We start from the raw sequence: 21,175 nt of genomic DNA on the forward strand, positions 1-21,175 counted from the left end.
GAGGGGGTTTTTATTCTTTTCTCAAACTAAAGAATGTAACATGGTAATAGACATACAACAAATGTGAAAAATGTTCCAGTTTGACATGGCAATGTTGGAGATGAAGAAAAGCTAGCTGTTATTATTATTTCAAAATTTTCTATGTAACACGAAAGGAAAAATGAGGCTTGCCCTAACTTGTTCTTCCTAGGCTGCAACTGGTCCTTCTTTCCCTCTTAGTCCCAAAATCAGCATTCCCAGCTCATTTTTAAGGGGTTCCCTCCCCCACCAATTTCAACTGTTTAGACTTTCTGTTCTCTAACCAAATATATACATATACACACATATGTGTGTGTGTGTGTGTGTGTGTGTATACACACACACACACACTCATGTGTATATATCTCTCTACCTGTGCATTCTTTTTTTGCAGCCAATAATAAACAAGTACATTCATGTTCCTGGCTAATTTATACTTTGACTATTTCCTCTCTGGAATACCTCAAGTTTTTGTCCATTCAATGGAAGGTCAGTTTATATAGAGAGGAACTCTTGGTATCTAGAATTAGGGAGGAAATACAAAGGAAAACTAAAATACTGACACTATTCTGCATAGGAATGTGTGATGAGAAAAGGAGACCAAGACAATATAACGGGTCCAAAATATTTGTCTGGTTAGTTTGTTAGTTACCTCTTCCATGCTGCTGTTATTTCATTGTTCTGTCAACAACTACAACCCAATAATTTAGAAAGGCTGTTTGTATGGCTTCCAGTATAATGTTGTTTTGGGTGTATCCTGTGGTCATGTCAATGCATTTTCCTCTCAAATTATTTGGATGTTTACAGAAAATTCCTCAAATAGCTCAGTGGGCATCAGTGAGCCAGAAAATTTATTTAAAAGCCTCTCCAATAATCCTGCAAACTCTCCCTTCTATGTGAGATAGTGGGGTTCCACACTGATGCCAGTAAGTAAAAGAGAAGGAAGCAGAAGGACACTCTTTGATCCAGGGTTAACAATGAAGAGAATTTTAAAAGTTCTTCAGCTAGATTAGTAAAATCTAGAATCAAGCCAGTGGAGGCTGACCAAACACTTACAAATATGTTGTCTACATTTGTACTTATTTATGCCTCACATTTCCTTTTGAGGACAATTCTAAAGATGAACAAGATTTCTACATGGTCAGGATATTTACATTAGTTTGGCTCTTCAATGGCCTCCCACCATCCCCCCCCCCCATCCAATCCAAAGACAAAGCTGAATTTAAGGGTTTTTCATATGGATATCCCAAAGAGAGCTTATCAGCCACAGGTTAAATATTTATGCACAAAATTATTTTTGATGCATAGAATTTTTGTACTCTATAGTTGAAGAGCAAAAATATTGCTATTATCAGTGGATTTTATTTACAGCTCTATCAAAATTATGTGAAAATAATTCTCTCCCAAGAATCATTCTAGACATCTTTCTATACAAATTGGAGTGTGTGTGTGTGTGTGTGTGTGTGTGTGAGAGAGAGAGAGAGAGAGAGAGAGAGAGAGAGAGAGAGAGAGAGAGATTGGTCATACAGATTAGCTCAAAAGCTATTCTGGCACAGTCTGATAAACTGAATTGCATGTAATGACCTTTAAATAGTAGGCTACTACCCAGAAAGAGATGACTTCAAGCTCAAATTTCTCATAGCAAGGCTTGGATTAAAGATGTGACAACAGACTTCAGAGAGAGGAAAAATCCATTCATCATAAAAAGGCCATTAAGCTCCAGTTGTAAGAACATCTTTGGCTCAGAATTTTTTTATTTCCACCAAGAAAACCACTTATGCTCATGGTTTAATGTCCTAATTTGAAAAATGGAAGACACACTAAATTAAATTTTAATTTATACTGCACTTCTATGTCTGCTTTCTTTGTTTCTCTAATGCAAAATATGCACCAAATGATACAAATCATATGTATCATTTCCATCAGAGAATCCCACCAAAACAGTGATGATGCAATCTTATTTTGAAGCCAAAAGATAGAAATATTAATAATTTGCAGATGCACTTTGAAAATAATCCTTGAAATTTCTTCAAAACAACATCATTTTAGGTTACAGCACAATAGCTGATGGAAAAGAGAACTCCCAAACAGATGACATTCACAACTGTTTTAGTTAATTTTTTAGTGGGAAAATAACACAAAATTGGATTTTCACGCAGGATTACAGTGGTCCTAGAAATAAAAAGGTTTTTCAATTTCTCCTCATTAAGGAAGTGAGACCATATTCCTGGGTCAATTTGTTTTTGTTTGTCATGTCTCTAGTTCAGTCTTGATTATCTTTATGTCTCAGAATCCATGACATGGATTTAAAAATCTTTTTTATTTTCTTTGGGTGGTTCTGGGAATTGAACCCAGGGCCTCATGCATGCTAGGCAAATGTTCTACGATGATCTACATCCTCTAGGTCTCCAAGGTTAAATTAAATAGATGCAGTGATCCCACAATACCCAGACTATTTATTTCGCTGTAAAGTGGAAGAAATTCAACCTTTAGTAATAGGAGTTAGTTCTACCTAAAATCACTAATATAACTAATAGAATGTGGTCATCTTCAATAAGATCAATGCCCAGATATTGTTTTTTTAAAAATCCAACAACATATCCCAGTTATAACCCCCAACCAAGGCCAAATATCCGGCAACTTCACAATCTATTTGTCCTCAGAGGTAAAATAAAACAGTGCTTCAACTAGTCTCTCCTAATTTCACTTCAAAAGAAAAGGAAGTTTCCTTTTGAAAAGAGTCCCTATAACACTACCTGTTTCTCTTTTCCTTGTCTCTCAATTTTCTGAAGACTTTTAAGTAGAAGTCAGGCCTTGACAATAAAATATCCCATCATGTTTTAATATTTTGCTCATCTGAGAAACACAATAGGTTTCCTTGTTATCTTACACATAGATCTAAATTATTACCTGAGAACCAGAATTTACCCCCTTACTTTATAAAAATACTGTTTTTAAAGGTTTACTTAACAGCAGAATCTTTTAAAATAAATATGTAATACTGAAAACTAATATACATATATTCTCATAAGAATTTCATCGTTGGGGGGGAAATAAAATCTAAACTGTACTGAAGTGCGTCCTCTATTGCTTCTTCAGATCTTTCTATATACACTTAAGCACAAATACCCTGGGTCAAATGCTTTAGGTGCAAGGTGTTGTGCTTACCCAAAGATTTAAAAGATTATCAGTTCATAGTATTTATGGAGCAAAGCATATGTGGGTTTAAAAGTAATAAAATTGGATGCAAATTTAGGTGACCATATATAACTTAGTGAAAAGATTGTGGTTCATCTTTTGGAGAAGTTGTCTCTAAAACAATCCAATTAATCACAACTTTCCTTTTTCTCTGCAATAATACACCAGTTGCCATGATCATTTCCGGAGCTCAGAATACGGAGCTCGGTCACGTTCTCCTGCAGCAGGTCACAGAGCTCACCTTCACGAAACACGTGGTAGTAGCGCATGAAGGCTCTGGAATCCAAAATGTCAGGCTGTTGTTCTTGGACAGAAATTGTGTCATCTGGGTTGGAATCTGTAGAGTCGACGGTAGAAATCCTTCTCAACATTTTACTGGCAGAAGGGTTGCCTTCCTCTAAGCTACCTGCAGTCACATGATTCTCATTGGTATTGGTGCTGTCCAGAAAGCTCCCCTCTCCATTTCTCTGATTTTCTCCTTGATGGTCTCCATTTAAGGGCTTTGAAATACCTGAAGCTCTCAGCCACTCCAAGTGTTTTTGAGAAGTTTCTACAAACACTTCCTCATCTAAGCTTGATGCTTTTGTTGAAAAAGGCTCTTGGTGATCCAAGTCTAAACTGGAATGTCGAGAAGGCTGGATGGATACAGTGCTATTGGCCCAAACTTCTGTGGTTTTCAAGGGTCTCACTTTTTCAATTTGCTTCCGCAGAGTGGACTCATCCAAAGATCTGGAGAAAAACCAGGAACGAAAAGATCTTCCTAATGTGTTATAGATGCCATTCTCTTCCTCACCTTCCTTTGAAGTGTTTCCACAACAGGTCCTAGCCATAACAGGTTCATAGTCCACGCTGTGGGACCGTCTGGAATCACATCGCTCTTTAAAACAAATGGAACAGCCATACTCAGGGCAAGCGGGGTGGTAGGGATGGCTTGTTTCTGGATGTCCACACTGCCTCTTTCTCCCGGACTGGCTGGATTCTGAGAAGGGCTGGGAACAGAAGGCCCTGTTCCAAGGAACAAGCACATCTTGCTTCTCAAAATGTCGGTTCTTTTGTTCCATTGCCCAAACATAAATCATCATCTGTCCTCCAGGAACTAAAACCCTGGCCATTTCTTTTATTGCTCGGATTCTTCTTTGTTTTGTAGAAAAATGGTGTATAACTGAAAAAGAGAAAACTAGATCTCAATGTGTGTATACACACATAAACACACACACTTAACATACATACATAATATGTTTGCACATAACAATGATGAAATTTTGACATATAGTAAAACCTCCTTCTTTCCTACATGGGAGGAGAGATGGAAGAAACAGCATAGGTTTTGGGAGACATAATTTTTGCTTTGGCTTCTGTACATATTAGGCAGCTAATCTTGGGCCAGTTATTTAAGTTTAATCAATTTTAAGTTTCTTAAATCGTAACAAGAAGCCTAGAGTAAATAACCTCTGAGATCCCATTAAAATTCTGTGAATTTTGTTAACCATAGGGTCAGGTCTGAATTACTAAAATTGTAAGGAATACTAAGTTAGGTAAATGTTTTCTGGTAGCATTTTATAAAATGACTCACTGATTTAATGAATGATTGTACTTCTATAGCAATAAAAAATTAACATCACTAATTATTAGTGTCAATAAAATTAATAAAGCAAACAAAAATCAAGAAAAATGTTAAAGATTGCTTTTCTGTCTAAATAATATCAAAGATACGTAGCCTACCACAAATCCAAATAATTACATGTTTTTTTAAATGCTAATATACTATTGTGTGTCGTTAAAAAAAAATTGATAGATTATCATTTTGCTTCCAATCCCTTCAAAATGAGCCTCAAGCAAAACTGCCTTTATCTAGGCTTATTTTTATCCAAAATATGTAGAAAATGTTAGTCTGTTAGTTCCTGGAGGAATCTAATCACAGTATTGTGTCAAGAGAAAACATCAAATTATTTTTCTGAACACAAGTGCACAATATATCTCAGTGAGGAAAGGAGTCCCAAGCAAAGCTGGGAGACTCTGGCTCCCATATGAGCAGTAAGGGCAGACAGTGGCTAACACCGCTGCTCTAAAGCTCACCATAATCTTACTGTTAGTAGTGATTTTAGGTATATTAATGTCTGCAGTTTACCTGCCACAGAGATATATTAAGTATCTAAAATGAGACTCATCTGTAGATAAAACCGTTAAAGGCAGTTCATGCAAGAGGCAAACTGTATTAATAGCCATCAGATTTTTATTCCAGTCAAGAGCATACAAACCCTGCTATCTTTACCATGCAGCAGTGTGAGAAAGCTAGAGGTGTGAGGGTTAGATGTGTTGAAGAACAAGACACCAGCATATTCCAACCTAGATCTATCAAGAGCTAGCCTTGTGATCTTTGACCAAGCACTCTGTCTTACTAGGCCTTAGTCTTCTTTTCCCAGTCCCCTGAGAGAGGGCCCTTTATGGACCCTCAAATGCTTCATTTGAAAGCATATGTTTCTAGAAGTAGTTCTTTGGTCAGTGAGCTACAAGGAGGCCTAGGGGTCAGAACTGAGAAAGATGCAATGCATTGCTGATGTTTATATCTTATCTACCACTGTTCAGGGCTGTTGACCTCTCCCATAACCTGTGCCTGATGCACTCTAAAATTTATACGGGTACTTTTTAAAAAAATTTTAATTTGTTATATATGACAACAGAATGCTTTACAATTCATATTACACATATAGAGCACAATTTTTCAGATCTCTGGCTGTACACTATGAGTACGTTTCTAAAATACAACCTATTCTCATTATTCACAGATTCTGTATTTGCAAATTTGCCCACTTGCTAAGATTTATTTGTAACCCCCCAAAATGAACAGTCCCAGACTCTCATGGTCATTCATTAGCTTGTGCAGAGAAGCAATTTGAGCCTTTCAAAGAACACGTTCCCACCTGAGGTGGAACAAAGCAATCTTCTCATTTTAATTTCAACTCTAATACTGTAAACAAGTGCTCTTTTCATGGTCTATTTAGTTCCCTGTTTAAAACAGCCTCCAAGCATAGCACTGTCCTATTGTCTGGGCTCCTAAGCACAGAGGCTGTGACATAATGTGCCCCAGGGAGAAAATACAGGAGCTACATGAGCTTTATCCAGGCATGACTGAGAATGCTGTTGGCATGAGCTTAAAATTAAAGTGAATTTAAACAGAAACATACATAAAACAAGTTTATGTATCAACTATTGACAAAGATATATATTGACAAAAATGCTAAGGTCAGCAGCTTGCAGGAATCCCATCCTGTATTCCTTCTGGGGTCACAAATGCCCACAAATTTCCTAATTTTGTGCTCATGGGAACTTTTATAGAACATAATTCATGTGACTAGAGACAATTTATTGTGTTGCTTTACAAAGACTATCAAAGGAAAAAAACAACTAAACTGAATTATTTTATGGTAGACTGATAGGTCTCTGATATTTCAGGATTCCATTCAGCTTCCAAAGAAGTTTTATATTTTAAGAAAGAAAGTCTTTATTGATTTATTGATGAGTAAGTAACAATTCACCTCTAACATATTTTCACCCAGAAAAATCTGAACATTAAACATGTAATAAGTAACAACTTTAAATCAATGTTTTTGGAGGAAAAAAGGTTAAGAATAAAGATTTCTTCATTACATATACAATGAGTCACACATGCATATACATAAACTATTAAGAAGCATTACAAGTATATCTGCAATGGGATACAGAATATATCTGAAATATCAAAAAAAAAAAAGAATGAAATATCAATGTCAGGAAACTACGTTGAATTTTTAAAAGATGAAAAAAGTCCCCCTGTCTATAAATCATAATAAAAAATAGCTTAAAGGCTATTTTTTTTTCTATAGCAATATTTTCTTGCTAAGATGCTAAGAGCCTAGAAAATAGATAGGTTGAATTCAATTACTGGATTCCAGAATCAGGTGAAAAGTGACACAAGATTACCTTTAAGGTCCTGTCGTATCTTGATATTTTATGATTTGCTGTTATTTAATTTTAAGTGTGTGGTGTTTATCTCTCTAAGCATAAAAAAGTTATAGGCTTAGCATAAAACCCTAACCCTACTGACATTTGGGTATAGATAATTCTCTGCTGTGGGGAAGCCCCCTTAGATGACATTAGCACACATTCACCTACCCATTTTAACCATCAAAAATATCTCTGGACATTGCCAAATGTCCTTGAGGGATGGGGGAGAGGAGTAATATAACCCCCCAGTTGTACCTTTATTTTATTTATATGTGGTGCTGAGAATCTAACCCAGCTCCTTACACATGCTAGGCAAGTGCTGTCCCACTAAGCTATAACCCCAGCCCCAGAATGTTTCTTTTTCTAATGTGTCAGTAACACATGATGAATATATAACTAGGCATGATGCTTATCTCTCATATTATTATTAAGAGATACCAAAAAGTAAAATTTTCACGTAAAGATAAGCAAAAAGTGCCAAATAAAAAATTTTAAATAGGGAAAATAGAAAAATGTAGACACGAAGAGTCTACTGAAATTTCTCATACTTTTGTTCTAAATGTGAAACATAACTGAAAATGACCATACCCCATTAATTCATAGTTACAGTTTATAAAAATATGTGTTATTTTTCCACCTAAGGGAGCGTCTTAAATTGGAATAGCAATCAGGTGTGCTAGTCATTTCTGTTGCTGTAACAGATTACACAGACGGTAATTATAAACAATACAAGTTTATTTGGCTCATGGTTCTGGATGCTGAGAAGTCCAAGATCAAGGGACCAGCATCTGGCAAGATCCTTCTTGCTGTATCATAACATGGTGGGGCGCATCCCTTGGTCAGGAAAGAAGAAAAATCTGCCCAACTGATCCTTTCATTTGAGGTCAATTTCCATGATAACGAAACCACTCCCACCATACCACCCTTAATACATTCACAAGGGGCATGCCCTCTTAAACTCGTAAAGGTCCCACCTCTTAATATTATTATGATGGCAACTAAATTTCAACATGGGTTTTAGAGGGGACATTCGAATCATAGCATCAGGTACACTCCATTTTTCTCTGAGGAAAATAGAGGATTACCCAGATTCACAAGGAACATTTACTCAAAGTCAAAAAGCTGGTCAATATTCTCTTCCTCAGCAATGGCTCCGTGGCACAGCCTGAATGTGAATATATCCTCAATGGTCCTAAAACTAAGGCAAATGAAAGAACAAAGAGAACTCCTTCTATCTTCATTCCACCGAAAGAACTATCTCTAGTTCTTTCGGTGGAATGACTAAACCATAAACTTTTCCCACAAAAGATTCAGAACATTGCCTAATGTTGCTTCGTTCAACAAGAATCTTAGTAATGTTTATGCTCCCCCAAGATTCATGTCCAAGTCCTACCCCCAGTGTGATGGTGTTAGGAGGCAGGAGTTCTGGGAAGTAATTAGACTTAGATGAGGACACAAGGGAGGGTCCCCATGATCAGCATAGTGCTATCATATGAAATGACCTTGTGAAGACACCGCAATAAGGTAGAAGACAGCAGCCATCTATTAGCCAGAAAGAGAGCTTTCGCCAGAATTCGACTCTGTTGGTACCTGATTGATCTGACTCTCACCCTTTAGAATTGTGAGAAATAAGTGTGTGTTGTTCAAGCCATCCAGTCTGTGATATTTTGTTACTGCAGCCTGAACAGACTAATTCTTACAACCAAATGGACTAAACAGTTTCAAGTGTAGAGAAGTAAGATGTCACAAAGCAGGTTCCCATGGCAACCACCTCTTGTCAGTTCCAATCAGTTCCAAGGTTATGGTATCTGGGCTGGCATCCCTAATTGTGTGTAGTAATGTAGTTGAACAAACTAAATCCTCATGTATTTCAGGAAAGAGAAAACAGTCTTATTCTGTATTTCTTCATGAATAGCAGTAGTCAGTTTTATGTAAGTTCATTTTGCTTTGATAAAGCTTGTTATACTCAAATAGACTAATTTTTAAGTGTTTTGGAGCAAGTAATTGACTCTGAAAAATATTTTCTATTGCAAAAGAGCATATCATGTGATTCCCTTAAATACAAGGTTTCCTAGCACATTTATAAATGACTAACATATTAGGTATCAGGAATATATTTCAAGCACTTTTTTTCTTTTTTTGGTATATGTGTTTTCTGGGCATATTTGTTGGAAAAATATGAGGAACTTGTTCCCTATACTCATAAACAATCTCTGGCATTAAGGAACAGAATGGCATCTGGGACCAGGTGGAACCCATCTTCTCCAGGAACTTGAGTACCAGTGAATGGCAGTTGATCTTGATAACATTTGGTTTTATTAGTCTTAGAATTATGTTAATAAAGGGCACTATTGTAGCCTGAAAAAGCCAATATGATGCCCCCAAATCTACTTCATTTTGGAGGCTGGCTTCATTTCAATAGAACAAAGTACCATTTTCAATGAGCAAGATTTCTCTAATATTTCCTTATTCATTAGTGAAAGAAATGGGAATTAATTACCAAAAAGAATAGAATAACAGCTTAAAGGTTTAAATAGTTATAACAACATATGTACCATAAATGTATCTGAGGTTAGCCAAATAACTCAAGCAGCTGAAATATTTTTAAAAATTAGATAAAATGGATTACATGACCACTCTATATACAGAATAATGTTGAGTCATGAGAGTAGCTTCAACCATGTAAGTTATTCTCATGGCAAAATATGAACATGTGATCCTGCTGCCTTACCTCCTATGGAGATGATGGCATCGAAGCCCTGATCCCTAAAGGGGAGATTAAGGTTGTCACATACCATGACTTCACATCCTCTACTCCGGGCAATCTCTACCAATGGTCCGCAGTAGTCACAGCCCAGGGTATGTACCTGGCTGTTTACTTTAAGATACTTTCCAGTTCCACAGCCTATAAAAGAAAAACCTGTGTTATATGCAATCTTTAATAGAGAGTGGAAAATAACTTTTCTCACATCAATATGAAGTTTACATTAAATCACCAAGGTAGAATATGAGTGTGAAGGTATTCACGGAGGCAAAGGAAGAGGCTTCAGAGAGCACTCACATACTTTCATATAGAAGAGAAAAGAGAAATGGAATGGAAAAAAGATATTTCTTGAATAGTCACTGAGTTAATGCCCTTAGGACTGACTGAGCACACTGCACAACTAGACATGTTAGCTAGCCCATTGCTGGGAATGACAGTTTCAGCAACCTGAACGAGAGACAGACAGGGTACAGTCTCTACCTTAACGTGTATTCCCACTGTGCATGTATGTATATTATAGCATTTGTTCTCCTGATGCTTCTCCAAAGATTCTTATCATTTGCCCACAAGGTTCAACTACTGCCAGCAACTTTCAGTAGCTATAAATAAAAGAATTTACACAATAAAACACACTCTTAAACATTTTTAAATCTGAAAGGGGTGTTGTAGCTCAGTGGTAAAGCGCTTGCCTCGCATATGTGAGGCACTGGGTTCGATCCTCAGCACCACATAAAAATAAATGAATAAATAAAATAAAGATATTATGTCCATCCACAACTAAAAAATATTAGAAAACAAAGATGGCTCATGTGGACTTCTTAAAATTTTTTGAAAATCTAAATATGAATAAAAAAGAATTGTTAACATCATTTCATTCAATTATTATATTATTGCCATTACTTATCTATCACTAGTCCAAGACTACTGGTTTGCAGCTTCGGTAATACGTCATGACACTCCTTAATAAATCCTCCTTAATAGGTGCTTTTCAAACTTCTAAAAAAATAAAAACCAATAAAGAAAAAAGGTACATCAACAAATAAAAAATATTATTTTTTTTTAAGATTTTAGGATACTTTTCTTTGGGGTCAGAAAAAAAAGGGAATTTTGCTCAAAAAAAAAAAAAAAATCCAGCTCTGGACTTTCTCCTACTTTCTAAATTCATGCAAGTGAAGATTTCAAAGCACACAATGCTCTCCATGTCTGATGCACTTAAAATTGACTGGGTGGGGGAGTGTTAGGGAAGAATAGAGGTACTTTGGATTAGACAGAGGGGAGTGAAGGGAGGGGAGGGGATACCGGTAAGAAGGATAGTAGGATGAATTGGATATTATTACCCTATGCACATGTATGATTACACGACCAGTGTAATTCTACATCATGTACAACTAGAAGAATGAGAAATTATACTCCATTTATGTATGATGTGTTTCAGGTCAAGGTATTGCCATAATTGCCCGGCTCACAGTATTGCCTGAAAGTACTGTGGTGTTCCTGCTCTTTGAAGTTGTTTTAAGTTAGGCCACATTTCCTGCTCCTTTACTCCCTGATTCCGAGATTTAGCTTCCCTCTGGGAGTGCCTGCCACACACCTCAGCCAATCAGCTTGGCTAGGGCACTGGGTGATGCGGTGAGTAACATTTCAGTTAACTAAAAGCTTCCCACTAAACTTCGAAACTGCCTAGACATTTCCAGTCTGGGAACTGGAACCTGGTTACTGCTGAATTTTTGTTTTACTACCATGTTTGACTAGTTTTAACTCATTATAATTAATTATAAATTGCTAATGTAATAACTAGTCAAATTAAATAGCATAACAGTCGGTTTTGGCAACATAAAAAAAACTAGAAATCAACTTTCCTTATGAAGATAGTCATATTATCAGGTTGTCTTTTTTTCTGCTCATCCCTTTGGACTCCTTTCTTTCATTTTCTTCTATTTCTTCCTTAACTTTATTTTATAATATATCCTTCCTTTTGTCATCAAAACATTACTGTTTATTGACTAGTTTAAAAGTGTGAATTATACAAAATTCAAAACATATATACAAACGGGCAAAGAATTGTTTGTTACAGATCCAATTGTTGGCTCCCATTGAAGTGTTCAAAGAATATTATTTGCTCATAATTTGTAGCAGTAAAGTATATAAAATAACATACTGTTTGTTAATTTGGCACTATTAGCATAAAATGCTATGTGGTTTTAAATCTTAGGCAACTCTACAAATGCCCAACCATACACACTCCTAGAGGCATAAAGATACTTATATTTACATAAACTATCCCAAGGTATATAAGAAACTAAGAGCATGGTTACCTAGGGCATGGGTTTATTTGGTACCAGAGACTGGGATGAAGATGTTTTTCACCCTTATGTGTCTTTGTTGCTGAACCCTGTGAATGGATTGCCTTTCAAAATATCTTTAAGCAGTTTGTAAACAGCAACTTTTAAAAAACTACTTGTTCATATCCTTTTCCCATTTTCTTTTGGCTGTCATTTTTTTTGTGTGTGGGGGAGGTACCAGGGATTGAACTCAGGGGCATTTGACCACTGAGCCACATCCCCAGCCCTATTTTGTATTTCATTTAGAGACAGGGTCTCACTGAGTTGCTTAGGCTGGCTTTGAACTTGCAATCCTCCTGCCTCAGCCTCCTGAGCCGCTGGGATTAAAGGTGTGTGCCACTGTGCCCAGCTTGGTTGTCATTTTTCTTCCCCCTTTTGAACTTATTTTTTTTTTGTCTAACTGAAACTATGCACCCTTTAACCAAAAACTTCCCATTTCCCTCCCCTCCCACTCCATCCCTGCCCCAGCCCTTAGTAACCACCATTCTATTCTCTGTCTTTGCAAGTTCAACTTTTTAAAGTTGTTGCATATAAGTGAAGTCATGCAGTATTTATCCTTCTATGTCCTGCTTATTTCACTGAACATAACATCCTCCAGGTTAACTCTACTATAACAAATGATAGGATGTTGGGCCTTTTTTATATTCACTTAAAAATGTCCTGGAGATTAAGAAAATAATGTATTTTTTTTTTCTATCAGATGTGTTGCAGATACTTCAGGTTGTTTTTTGTCTTTTGACTTCATTTATATATTTATCTAGAATTTTGTCTTACAGTATTTTTTAGTTTCCATGGGAGTGAAAGTTATCAACACAGTTGATCTTTGTTCCTAATAGATTCATCTTTGCTTATTCTTTTGTATGTTAAAATTTACTTGTAACCCTAAAGTCTGAGCACTTGCATGGTCGCTCTCAGACATGTGCATTGACACAGCAGCCCAAACTTTGACCTGCCCAAGATCCTTGTATCGGGCCTTCCTGTTTCAGCTCTCCTGCTGTTGCCAGGGGAGATCTAAGTGGAGCTGCATTGATCCCAGGCACTTAGAATGGCGTTGGGAGAACTTGTTAAGCCAGGTTTCAGACACAACCGCAGCTGATCTTTGAACAGAGCTGTCTACACCACCCCAGGACATACTGTTCTTGTTAACTGGGCCAAAATGCAATTTTCTGGAATGAAATTCACCAGTCTTTGCAACAGTTTGTGAGATTCCTCTTCCCCCTTAAAACTGTCCAGAGACTGAGAATGTGCCTATTTCCTTTCTTATAATCATAATTCCTGACAAACAAGTGGTGCAATTAGCAACCTGCCTTGCTATTTATGCTATAAAAGCAGGCATCTTCTTGCAAAACCTAAGAGCACAGTTTCAAGGCTACTTAAATTTAGTGTCTCCTGGATTCCAATCCTAATAAGTCCCAAAATACATGTAATTATCCTTTGTTCTTGACTAGATTGATTTTTATCTTGGTCAACACTATAAATAAGTGTTCTTTCCATAATCTATCGAGTGCCATGTTTTTTGCATTTTTGTGATTATTTTGTTGGTGATCTTTCTTTTCAAAAGGCCCCCAAATAGTCTAGTCTTTCAGAACAGAAGAAGGCTGTAAGGTCTCTTAGGAACAAAATATGGAAATGGTAAGCTTTGTTCAAGTATGAGTTATAATGTGCTGTTGTGAGTTCAGTGTTAATGAATCAACAATAGATAGTGAGATGCCTTTAAACAGGAACTCAAGGTTATGCATTGATGCACTGACAAAAATGTTGTGACCCAAGTCTTACAGGAACCCTTCCTATAAGTCTTCTCAGAACAATGTTTCAGTATTCACTAATTCTGTATTTATGAGAACTTCGTAAAACATGAATACCACGAATAATGACAATTCTATTTTCTTTTATAATTTTAGGTGTGTGTGCATATGTGTTATATGCAGAGAGGCCATTTGCTTTGGAAAATATTTTAAAATAAACTAATCATCATCTAGTCCTCAGTGATTTCATTTTCTTTTATCTTTGCTTCATGTGCAACTTATTTTGGTGAAAGCTATAAGAAAGTAACTCTCTTATTATATGTACAATTGTGCCAAAGCCATTTATTGAATACCCACTCCCCCATTAATTTTAAGGTCTTGGTACTTTGCTTAAATTGTGGGTAGTAAGAGTTTCAGAATTACTGCATCTTCTGAAATCCAGCTGGTTTCTTTTTTCCCCCTTATGAGGTGCTGGGGACTGAAGCCAAGATTTCATGTATGCAGAGCACATACTCCACAACTGAATTCCATCCCCAACCTAAAAAATCTACATTACAGCGGTATTTTTCAAAGTCTCCTAATTTCAATGTGACACTCTCCTCTTCCAAAAATTCCACACTGTTTATAACCATATAACAAGCTAGGAACTGTGGACATGTATGTGTTTCTCTTACCCTTATTGAGTGGGTCAACTAGACTGAGAGATTGTAACTGCAGACTTAATGATTCTTATGAGCACAGTTCACGGTGTAATTGCTAGAAAGCAGTATTAGATAGGCATGCCTCAGTGGGAAACCAACCCCATGTTAATTTTAGTCTTAGATCTACTGAGCTGTGGTTTATCACTTCTTGATTCAGAAAGATATAGCGCTAAAGTCTTCCAGACAAATCAGTGATTACGAAAATGTTATCCATTTAAAGCTATGCTCTAATAAAAAAAAATAACTACAGAATAAAAGAGAAGAGGAACCATGAGATTAATAAAAGGATATAAGACCTCTTCCATAGCCCCACGATTCTGGCTCTTTTACCCAAGGTGAGTCTCCACTATAAAACACATTTTATAAATATGACCATCACTACATATGAAATTATCATTGTCACCATCGTTTCTATCTTATTCATTCAATGGATTAGGTCAGCTTTGGTGGAGAATGTGCAAAGATGGACCCTATCTAAATGTGGGTTTGAGGCTGTGCTCCATCTGCTTTGCGACTTGATGGTATGCATTTCTGCTATAAAGAGAATATTCTAGGAACGGGCATGCCAAGGGCACCATTTCAGGCTTCTTGTTACAATAAAAATGAAAAAAGAATCTGAAAAGAACAGGCGGGACGGAATATACATCGTGCTAGGGGGCACAAGCCTGGATTACCGATGTCAGCGACGAGGCTGCCGGGCTTCTGCTCCTGGAGGAACTGGCGAACTCGGGGCCAGGCTTTGCTCTGCAGGTCGCTGAAGTAGGGGGCGGTGTTCTCATAGACATCGTGCACGTGCTGCTTCTCCAGCAGGGCAGCTTCGTGATCCATCCTGGGGAAAGCAGGACCCACCCAAGGCAAGCAGGTCAGAGAAGGCACCAGAGGCAGCTGAGGGAGGTGCAGACTTCCTGAACTCGGGACCTACAACTGCAAAAGTGGTAGGGTTCTTACGCTTTCTCGATGCTGCAAGGAAACTTTCATGTAACCCCACGGTTGACAAAAGATTAGCAAAGTATGCATTTTCTAATCTTCAGAAAAGAATGGTTGGGGAATGAGCTAATCCTTGTAAGTTCCTGTGCAAGATGAATTCTTAATTTTGGAAGCATAGGCACATTCTTACCAAATGGTTCACTTCCGATAAGATCATTCTATCTGATGCTAAATAGATTTTAACGTTTTATAACAAGGAGTTCTTCACTCCAATCAAGAAGCCCTAGGAATTTTACCTTTTTAATGTGTTTGGATTTCAGCCATTTTTCCACATCCGTTACTGCTTCTGTTTTAAATAAGGTGCTGATTTCTTGCCTGAATTACTTCAACAGTCTAAAAATGCATTTTCTAACTCTTCAATGCTTTTCCCTCAATTATGCCTTAACTATTTTTTTTTTCTGAAATATAGATCTAATTGTGTCGCTTCCAATGTTACCACTTCTCCAAAGGCATTTTATAGTTGTCCAGTTGAGTGCAGTTGGTGTAGAAGGTCATGCAGAGCCTTTCTGATCTGGCCTCAACTTACCTCTTAGGATTCATTTCTCACATCTTCCCCCAGTATCAAAGAGCCTGGAACACCCAATGATCCATGGTTTCTCATAAGTGATACATTCCCTGACATCCAGGGACCTAAATAGATACTGTGCTTTATGCGGCTGACTTCTATTCATTCTTGGCATAAGCGTCACTTCCTTCAGGAAGGCTTCCCTGACCTTCCTTGTGAGACGAGGTCAATTAGAAAGGAATGAGAATGGTACAAGGGCAGGTCCTGGAGGTCCCAGCTGCTTAGCACTTAATCCTTTATTCTAGTGTGACATATGAGTGAGCGGCAGCCCAGGGAAAAGGCCATGGATTTGGTGGCTTTTACCAATCAGCATCAAAGTATTTTCAATAATTAAAAATCCCATTTGTCCCTACTTGTGCCTAACAGCTAGTTCAGCACTTTCCCTTGGACAATTGCCTCTCTTGTATATCTACATGTGTCACGAAGTTCTGTAATAGTTGTATTTAGATATGTAGCTCTACCATTAGCTGGAAGGCTCTAAAGGGCAGGGACTTATTTTATATAATGCTGAATCTTTAGCACTTAGGCAGAGTAGGCCCCCAACAAATGTCACACAGGAGAGTGAGGCAAAGGGGGGGACTCTCCACTGCCAAGAGTGCTTGTTCAGTGTGACAAAAGAAAAATATTGTCCCTGGATAGCTTCTGTCCTCTCTTCCCTACCTTCAGCCTGTGAAGTGGGAGGCACTTGGATAAAATGGCATCTACCAGGTCATGTCACTGTAAAGTACATTTTATAAATTTAAGAAATATCTGGTGGAGAGATTCTTTGTGACTCCCACACATTCTGTTTTTCATATGTTCATCTCCTGTTTAAGCATCCACTGTTGATTCTTGCCCAAAACAATCATTCCCACCAGTATCACCAAATTCCCATGTACCTAATTCTATCATTCCTTCTACTGCAGAGAGAGAGAGAGAGAGAGAGAGAGAGAGAGAGAGAGAGAGAGAGAGATTGACTGATTGATTTTGGGGGGATTTACTCTTTAGAAGCAATAGACTGTCTTTTAACTTGGTGGGCCTGCCCATAGTCCCTTCAAAACGCCCTACCAGGCTGCTAACCATATAAATTTAATCTGTAAGGCCTGACAAAACTTCCACCTAAATTGAAAGATTTTTATGTGGCACTTTCAAATGGAATTTACAAAGTAAATATAGGGCTGGCTTTAACTGCTCACATAGGAGAAATATCCAAACACTGCATGCTTTTCTTTTAAATCAAAAATCTCAATAGATTTAAGTCTATTTAAATTCCCCCCTCAAGAAATCAACCAGATGGTATAATTTGGAGAACCCTGGAACAAATACATTTAATTTTATTGTACTTGCAAATGTTAAGTGACAACTGACATAAACTTGATTCCTTCCAATTTTCATTTAAGAAATGGTTCCAATTTAAGCTCAGAATGTGTAGTATCAGAACAGCACTACTTGGAGACATTTCTCTTAATTCTCCCCCAAGTTGCCTGGCCTTGACTATAAGTAACCTTGGAGACTGCTGTTCTTATATGAGTTGGCAATATAAATCCATTTCATTTTTATTATATTTTATAGTTAAGTTTAAATGCTGCAGAATAAATTGCTGACCATGAATATTGATTTATATAGTCGGGGCTATCCAAAATGCTATTTCTAAAACTCTCTGGATTTAAATTTCCTATAATATATATTTTTTGGTAGATGGACACAATACCTTTATTTGTTTGTTTGTTTGTTTGTTTATTTATTTATTTATTTATTTATTTAATGTGTTGCTGAGGATCAAATCCAGTGCCTCATACATGCTAGGCGAGTGCTCTACCACTGAGCCCAAGCCCCAGACCCTCCTATAAAATTTTCTCTGTGAATGTTATATATACTATAAAAGCAAATTCCTTGTGAATTTGATAGCATGAGTAAGATAATAGTAAAATAGTAGTAAAATAAAAATGACAGGTACTGTGACACCTGCCTGTAATCCCAGTGACTGAAGAGGCTAAGATAGGAGGATCGCAAGTTATAGGCCAGTCTCAGCAACTTAGTGAGACCCTAAGCAATTTAGCAAGGTCCTGTCTCAAAATAAAACATAAAATGGGTAGGGGATGTAGCTCAGTGGTAAAGCATCCCTGGGTTCTATCCCTAGTACCAAAATAAATAGATAAATAATAAAAAGAAAAGAAAAAGAGCACAGGATTCCAGTTGAAGCAAGAATATGGAATCAGTTCAGTCAAGTTTCCCAACCTGTGTACTACCAAATTCCAGAGCAATAAAATGTTCCAGATGAAGGGGTCAAGAGTCAAAACCTCAGATTTTGCCCCTTCTTTTATATCCAAAATGTACATTACCATACTATAGGTTTGAGAAACCTGCTAAAGTGTCCCAATAGATTTTTTTTTTAATTTGGTTTTCTCAAAATCATTGTGCCTATAATGCTTTTTTCTTTCTTTAAATATCTCTTTGTCTTCTTATAGAACTATATTCTGCAGGTGACATTTTGGGAAATGTTACTTTAATGTTTTCCAATTTAAGAGTATCCTCAGAACAAAGGGAACTATATTCCCTGGGTATCCTTCAATATTCATGTAATTTTAAGTGAAGAGTCAGAAGGAAGCCTAACAGTCGCTCATCACCGTGTATCTGAGAGGAGCTGCTTCTGAAGCACATGCTAGATGCTAGCTATGCTGGCTGGACCCACACTGAAAACTAGAGCCACAGGGAGACAGTTCATGGGTGAGGCTGGTCCAGCCTTAAGGAGCTGAACTAAGGACCTGCATAGTCAGATGCCTGCAGGTGGTTGGATGTGGTCACTTGGAGCCTGTGTTTGGGAATCTATTTTAAACCATGCACATGTAGATGAATCAGGAGAAAACTGATCTGAAAAATGAAGGTAACTATAGTGAGAAAAGCAGGACACAGTCTTTTTATAAAGATTGTGGAGAGGAGAAAGGGAAACTGAGAGGGATAACTGATATCTGATCTTCTTGTTTATTTTTTATGTATTTTGGTACCAGGGATTGAACCCAGGGGCACTCAACCACTAGGCCATATCCCCAACCTTTTTTTTTTTCTTTTGTATTTTATTTAGAGACAGGGTGTCACTGAGTTGCTTAGGCCCTCACTAAGTTGCTGAGGCTGGCTTTGAACTTGACCCCCACCGCGCTCCACCCCCACCCCCACCGTCTCTAGATCAGCTGGGTTACAGGCATGCTCCACTGTGCCTGGCTTATCTGATCTTAGTGTTTTAGTTCCTGTGTGGGGTCTAGGCAGCAGCTCAGGGTAACTCAACTCTAAGAAACCTGTTGATTTTATAGGACTGGGCTTGTTTTTGATGTACTTCACTCCCTAACTTTGACATCACATCCCGTTTTAGCTGTAAAATATTCTTCACTTCAACTTATTTCTGTTTCTTTTAACTACATCTTTCCTATGCAGGCACACTGTTTTTAATTAAAGAACATTTCAAAACATTGAAAAGTAAAATATGATTTTACACTTCAAATAATTAGTGTTCTGGATGCTGACATGTATTGTTATAATATCTTATCTTCATTGCTACTATTCAAGCAGTCTTATAAAGCTTACAATGGAACCTTTGAAACAAACAAACAAAAAAATAGAATGCTAACAGTCAAAAGAAATCATAAACATTAGAACAAAACCAATAAGTAAAGGTTGGAGATATGACTCAGTGTTGGAGCACTTGCCTGGCATGCACAAGGCCCTGGATTCAATCCCCAACACTAGAAAACAAACACAACAACAAAACACCACAAGCAAAACTGAGAAGAGAGAGGAGTAACTAATTTTGCCAGGAAGCTGATGGAAGCACACAAGAGCCCCCTGAGTATTAAATCATCTCTGCTGTCCCTCCTCTTCCCTGACAAACTCTGCTTGCCCTCCCTAGGTCTCGGACTGGTATTCAGGAACATGCTGCCCTTAGCTACTTCTTAATACTTCCTATACTTGTTCATGACCTATCAGTCATTTGCAAATCTTTCTTATTCTGACTCTAAAAAAAGCCCAGTCTGTGCTTTCCCTTCCTGTTTGCTTCTATTGCAGGCATCCTGCTGACGCTTCAGAGTTCAAGTTCTTTTTGTTTTCTTAATCTCTTAAGTAATTTAAAAGATTTTTTTCCCCCTAATTATCAGAGAAAGCCTAAATGTACTAGATTCTGATTAGTGTCTGCCAGAGCTTGAGATAGAGGGTCGGAACTGACTGCAAAGGGGAATGAGGATATTTTTCAGGGTGACAGAAATAGTCCATGTTTTGATTGTAGTGTTGGTTTTGCAACTTTTATTGTTGTGGTTTTCTTGCAGTGCTGAGGCTGGAACTCAGGGCCTGTGCATGCCAGGCAACCTTGCTACCACTGAGCTATACCCCCAGGCTTGGTTTCATTAATTTTTGGTATAACCTATGTTACAACGTATGGAAATTTAAACTTTAAAAGTATGAATTTTGACTGGAAGTAAATTGCACATATGTTATGAACTACCAAACATCTGAGATTTTATCCTGCAAGTTTCATGGATGCTAGAAGAAGGCACAAGACTCCAAGGTCATGGACAAGGGATGTTATTTTTCAAAGCACAGCACACAGCATGAGCTGAGGTTTGCAATGTTTCCCCTTGGCCTCAAGTCTCATGCAGATAGATGATGCCGAGGCAGAAAATCTGCAACCAGTGAGTTTGCATTACAGATGAGGAATCTCCAACTTAAGGGAAGCTTAATCTGACATGGGGGCTCCTAGTCAACCTACATTACTCTTGCCCTGAAGAGAGACATTTTATTATCATAGAAAAAAAATAGATAAATCTGCTCTCTGCCTAAAGGAGACATGTTGGGTTAAACATTAGTCAGTGCCTTAGGAAAGCTTGCAGTGAGATAAGAAAGACTCT

At 37.5% G+C, this 21,175-nt stretch overlaps 1 protein-coding gene across 2 annotated transcripts in view; it reads right to left on the reverse strand.

The window, feature by feature from the left end:
* Nucleotides 1-3,344: 3,344 nt before the first annotated feature.
* Trmt9b (tRNA methyltransferase 9B (putative)) overlaps nucleotides 3,345-21,175 on the reverse strand; it is a 52,607-nt gene continuing 34,776 nt past the window's right edge. The window contains exons 3-5 of one of the 2 annotated variants that reach the window (XM_076852447.1): nucleotides 15,427-15,581; nucleotides 9,932-10,105; nucleotides 3,345-4,378 (exon numbers count right to left, since the gene is read on the reverse strand). In XM_076852447.1, the coding sequence (XP_076708562.1) occupies nucleotides 3,345-4,378; nucleotides 9,932-10,105; nucleotides 15,427-15,580 (1,362 nt within the window). In that variant the 5' untranslated portion in view covers nucleotide 15,581. Of the gene's footprint in view, nucleotides 4,379-9,931; nucleotides 10,106-15,426; nucleotides 15,582-21,175 lie in introns of those variants that run through there. The other variant, XM_076852448.1, reaches the window with a different exon arrangement.

This window comes from Callospermophilus lateralis, chromosome 4 (genome assembly GCF_048772815.1).
Source record: "Callospermophilus lateralis isolate mCalLat2 chromosome 4, mCalLat2.hap1, whole genome shotgun sequence".
NCBI lineage: Eukaryota > Metazoa > Chordata > Mammalia > Rodentia > Sciuridae > Callospermophilus > Callospermophilus lateralis.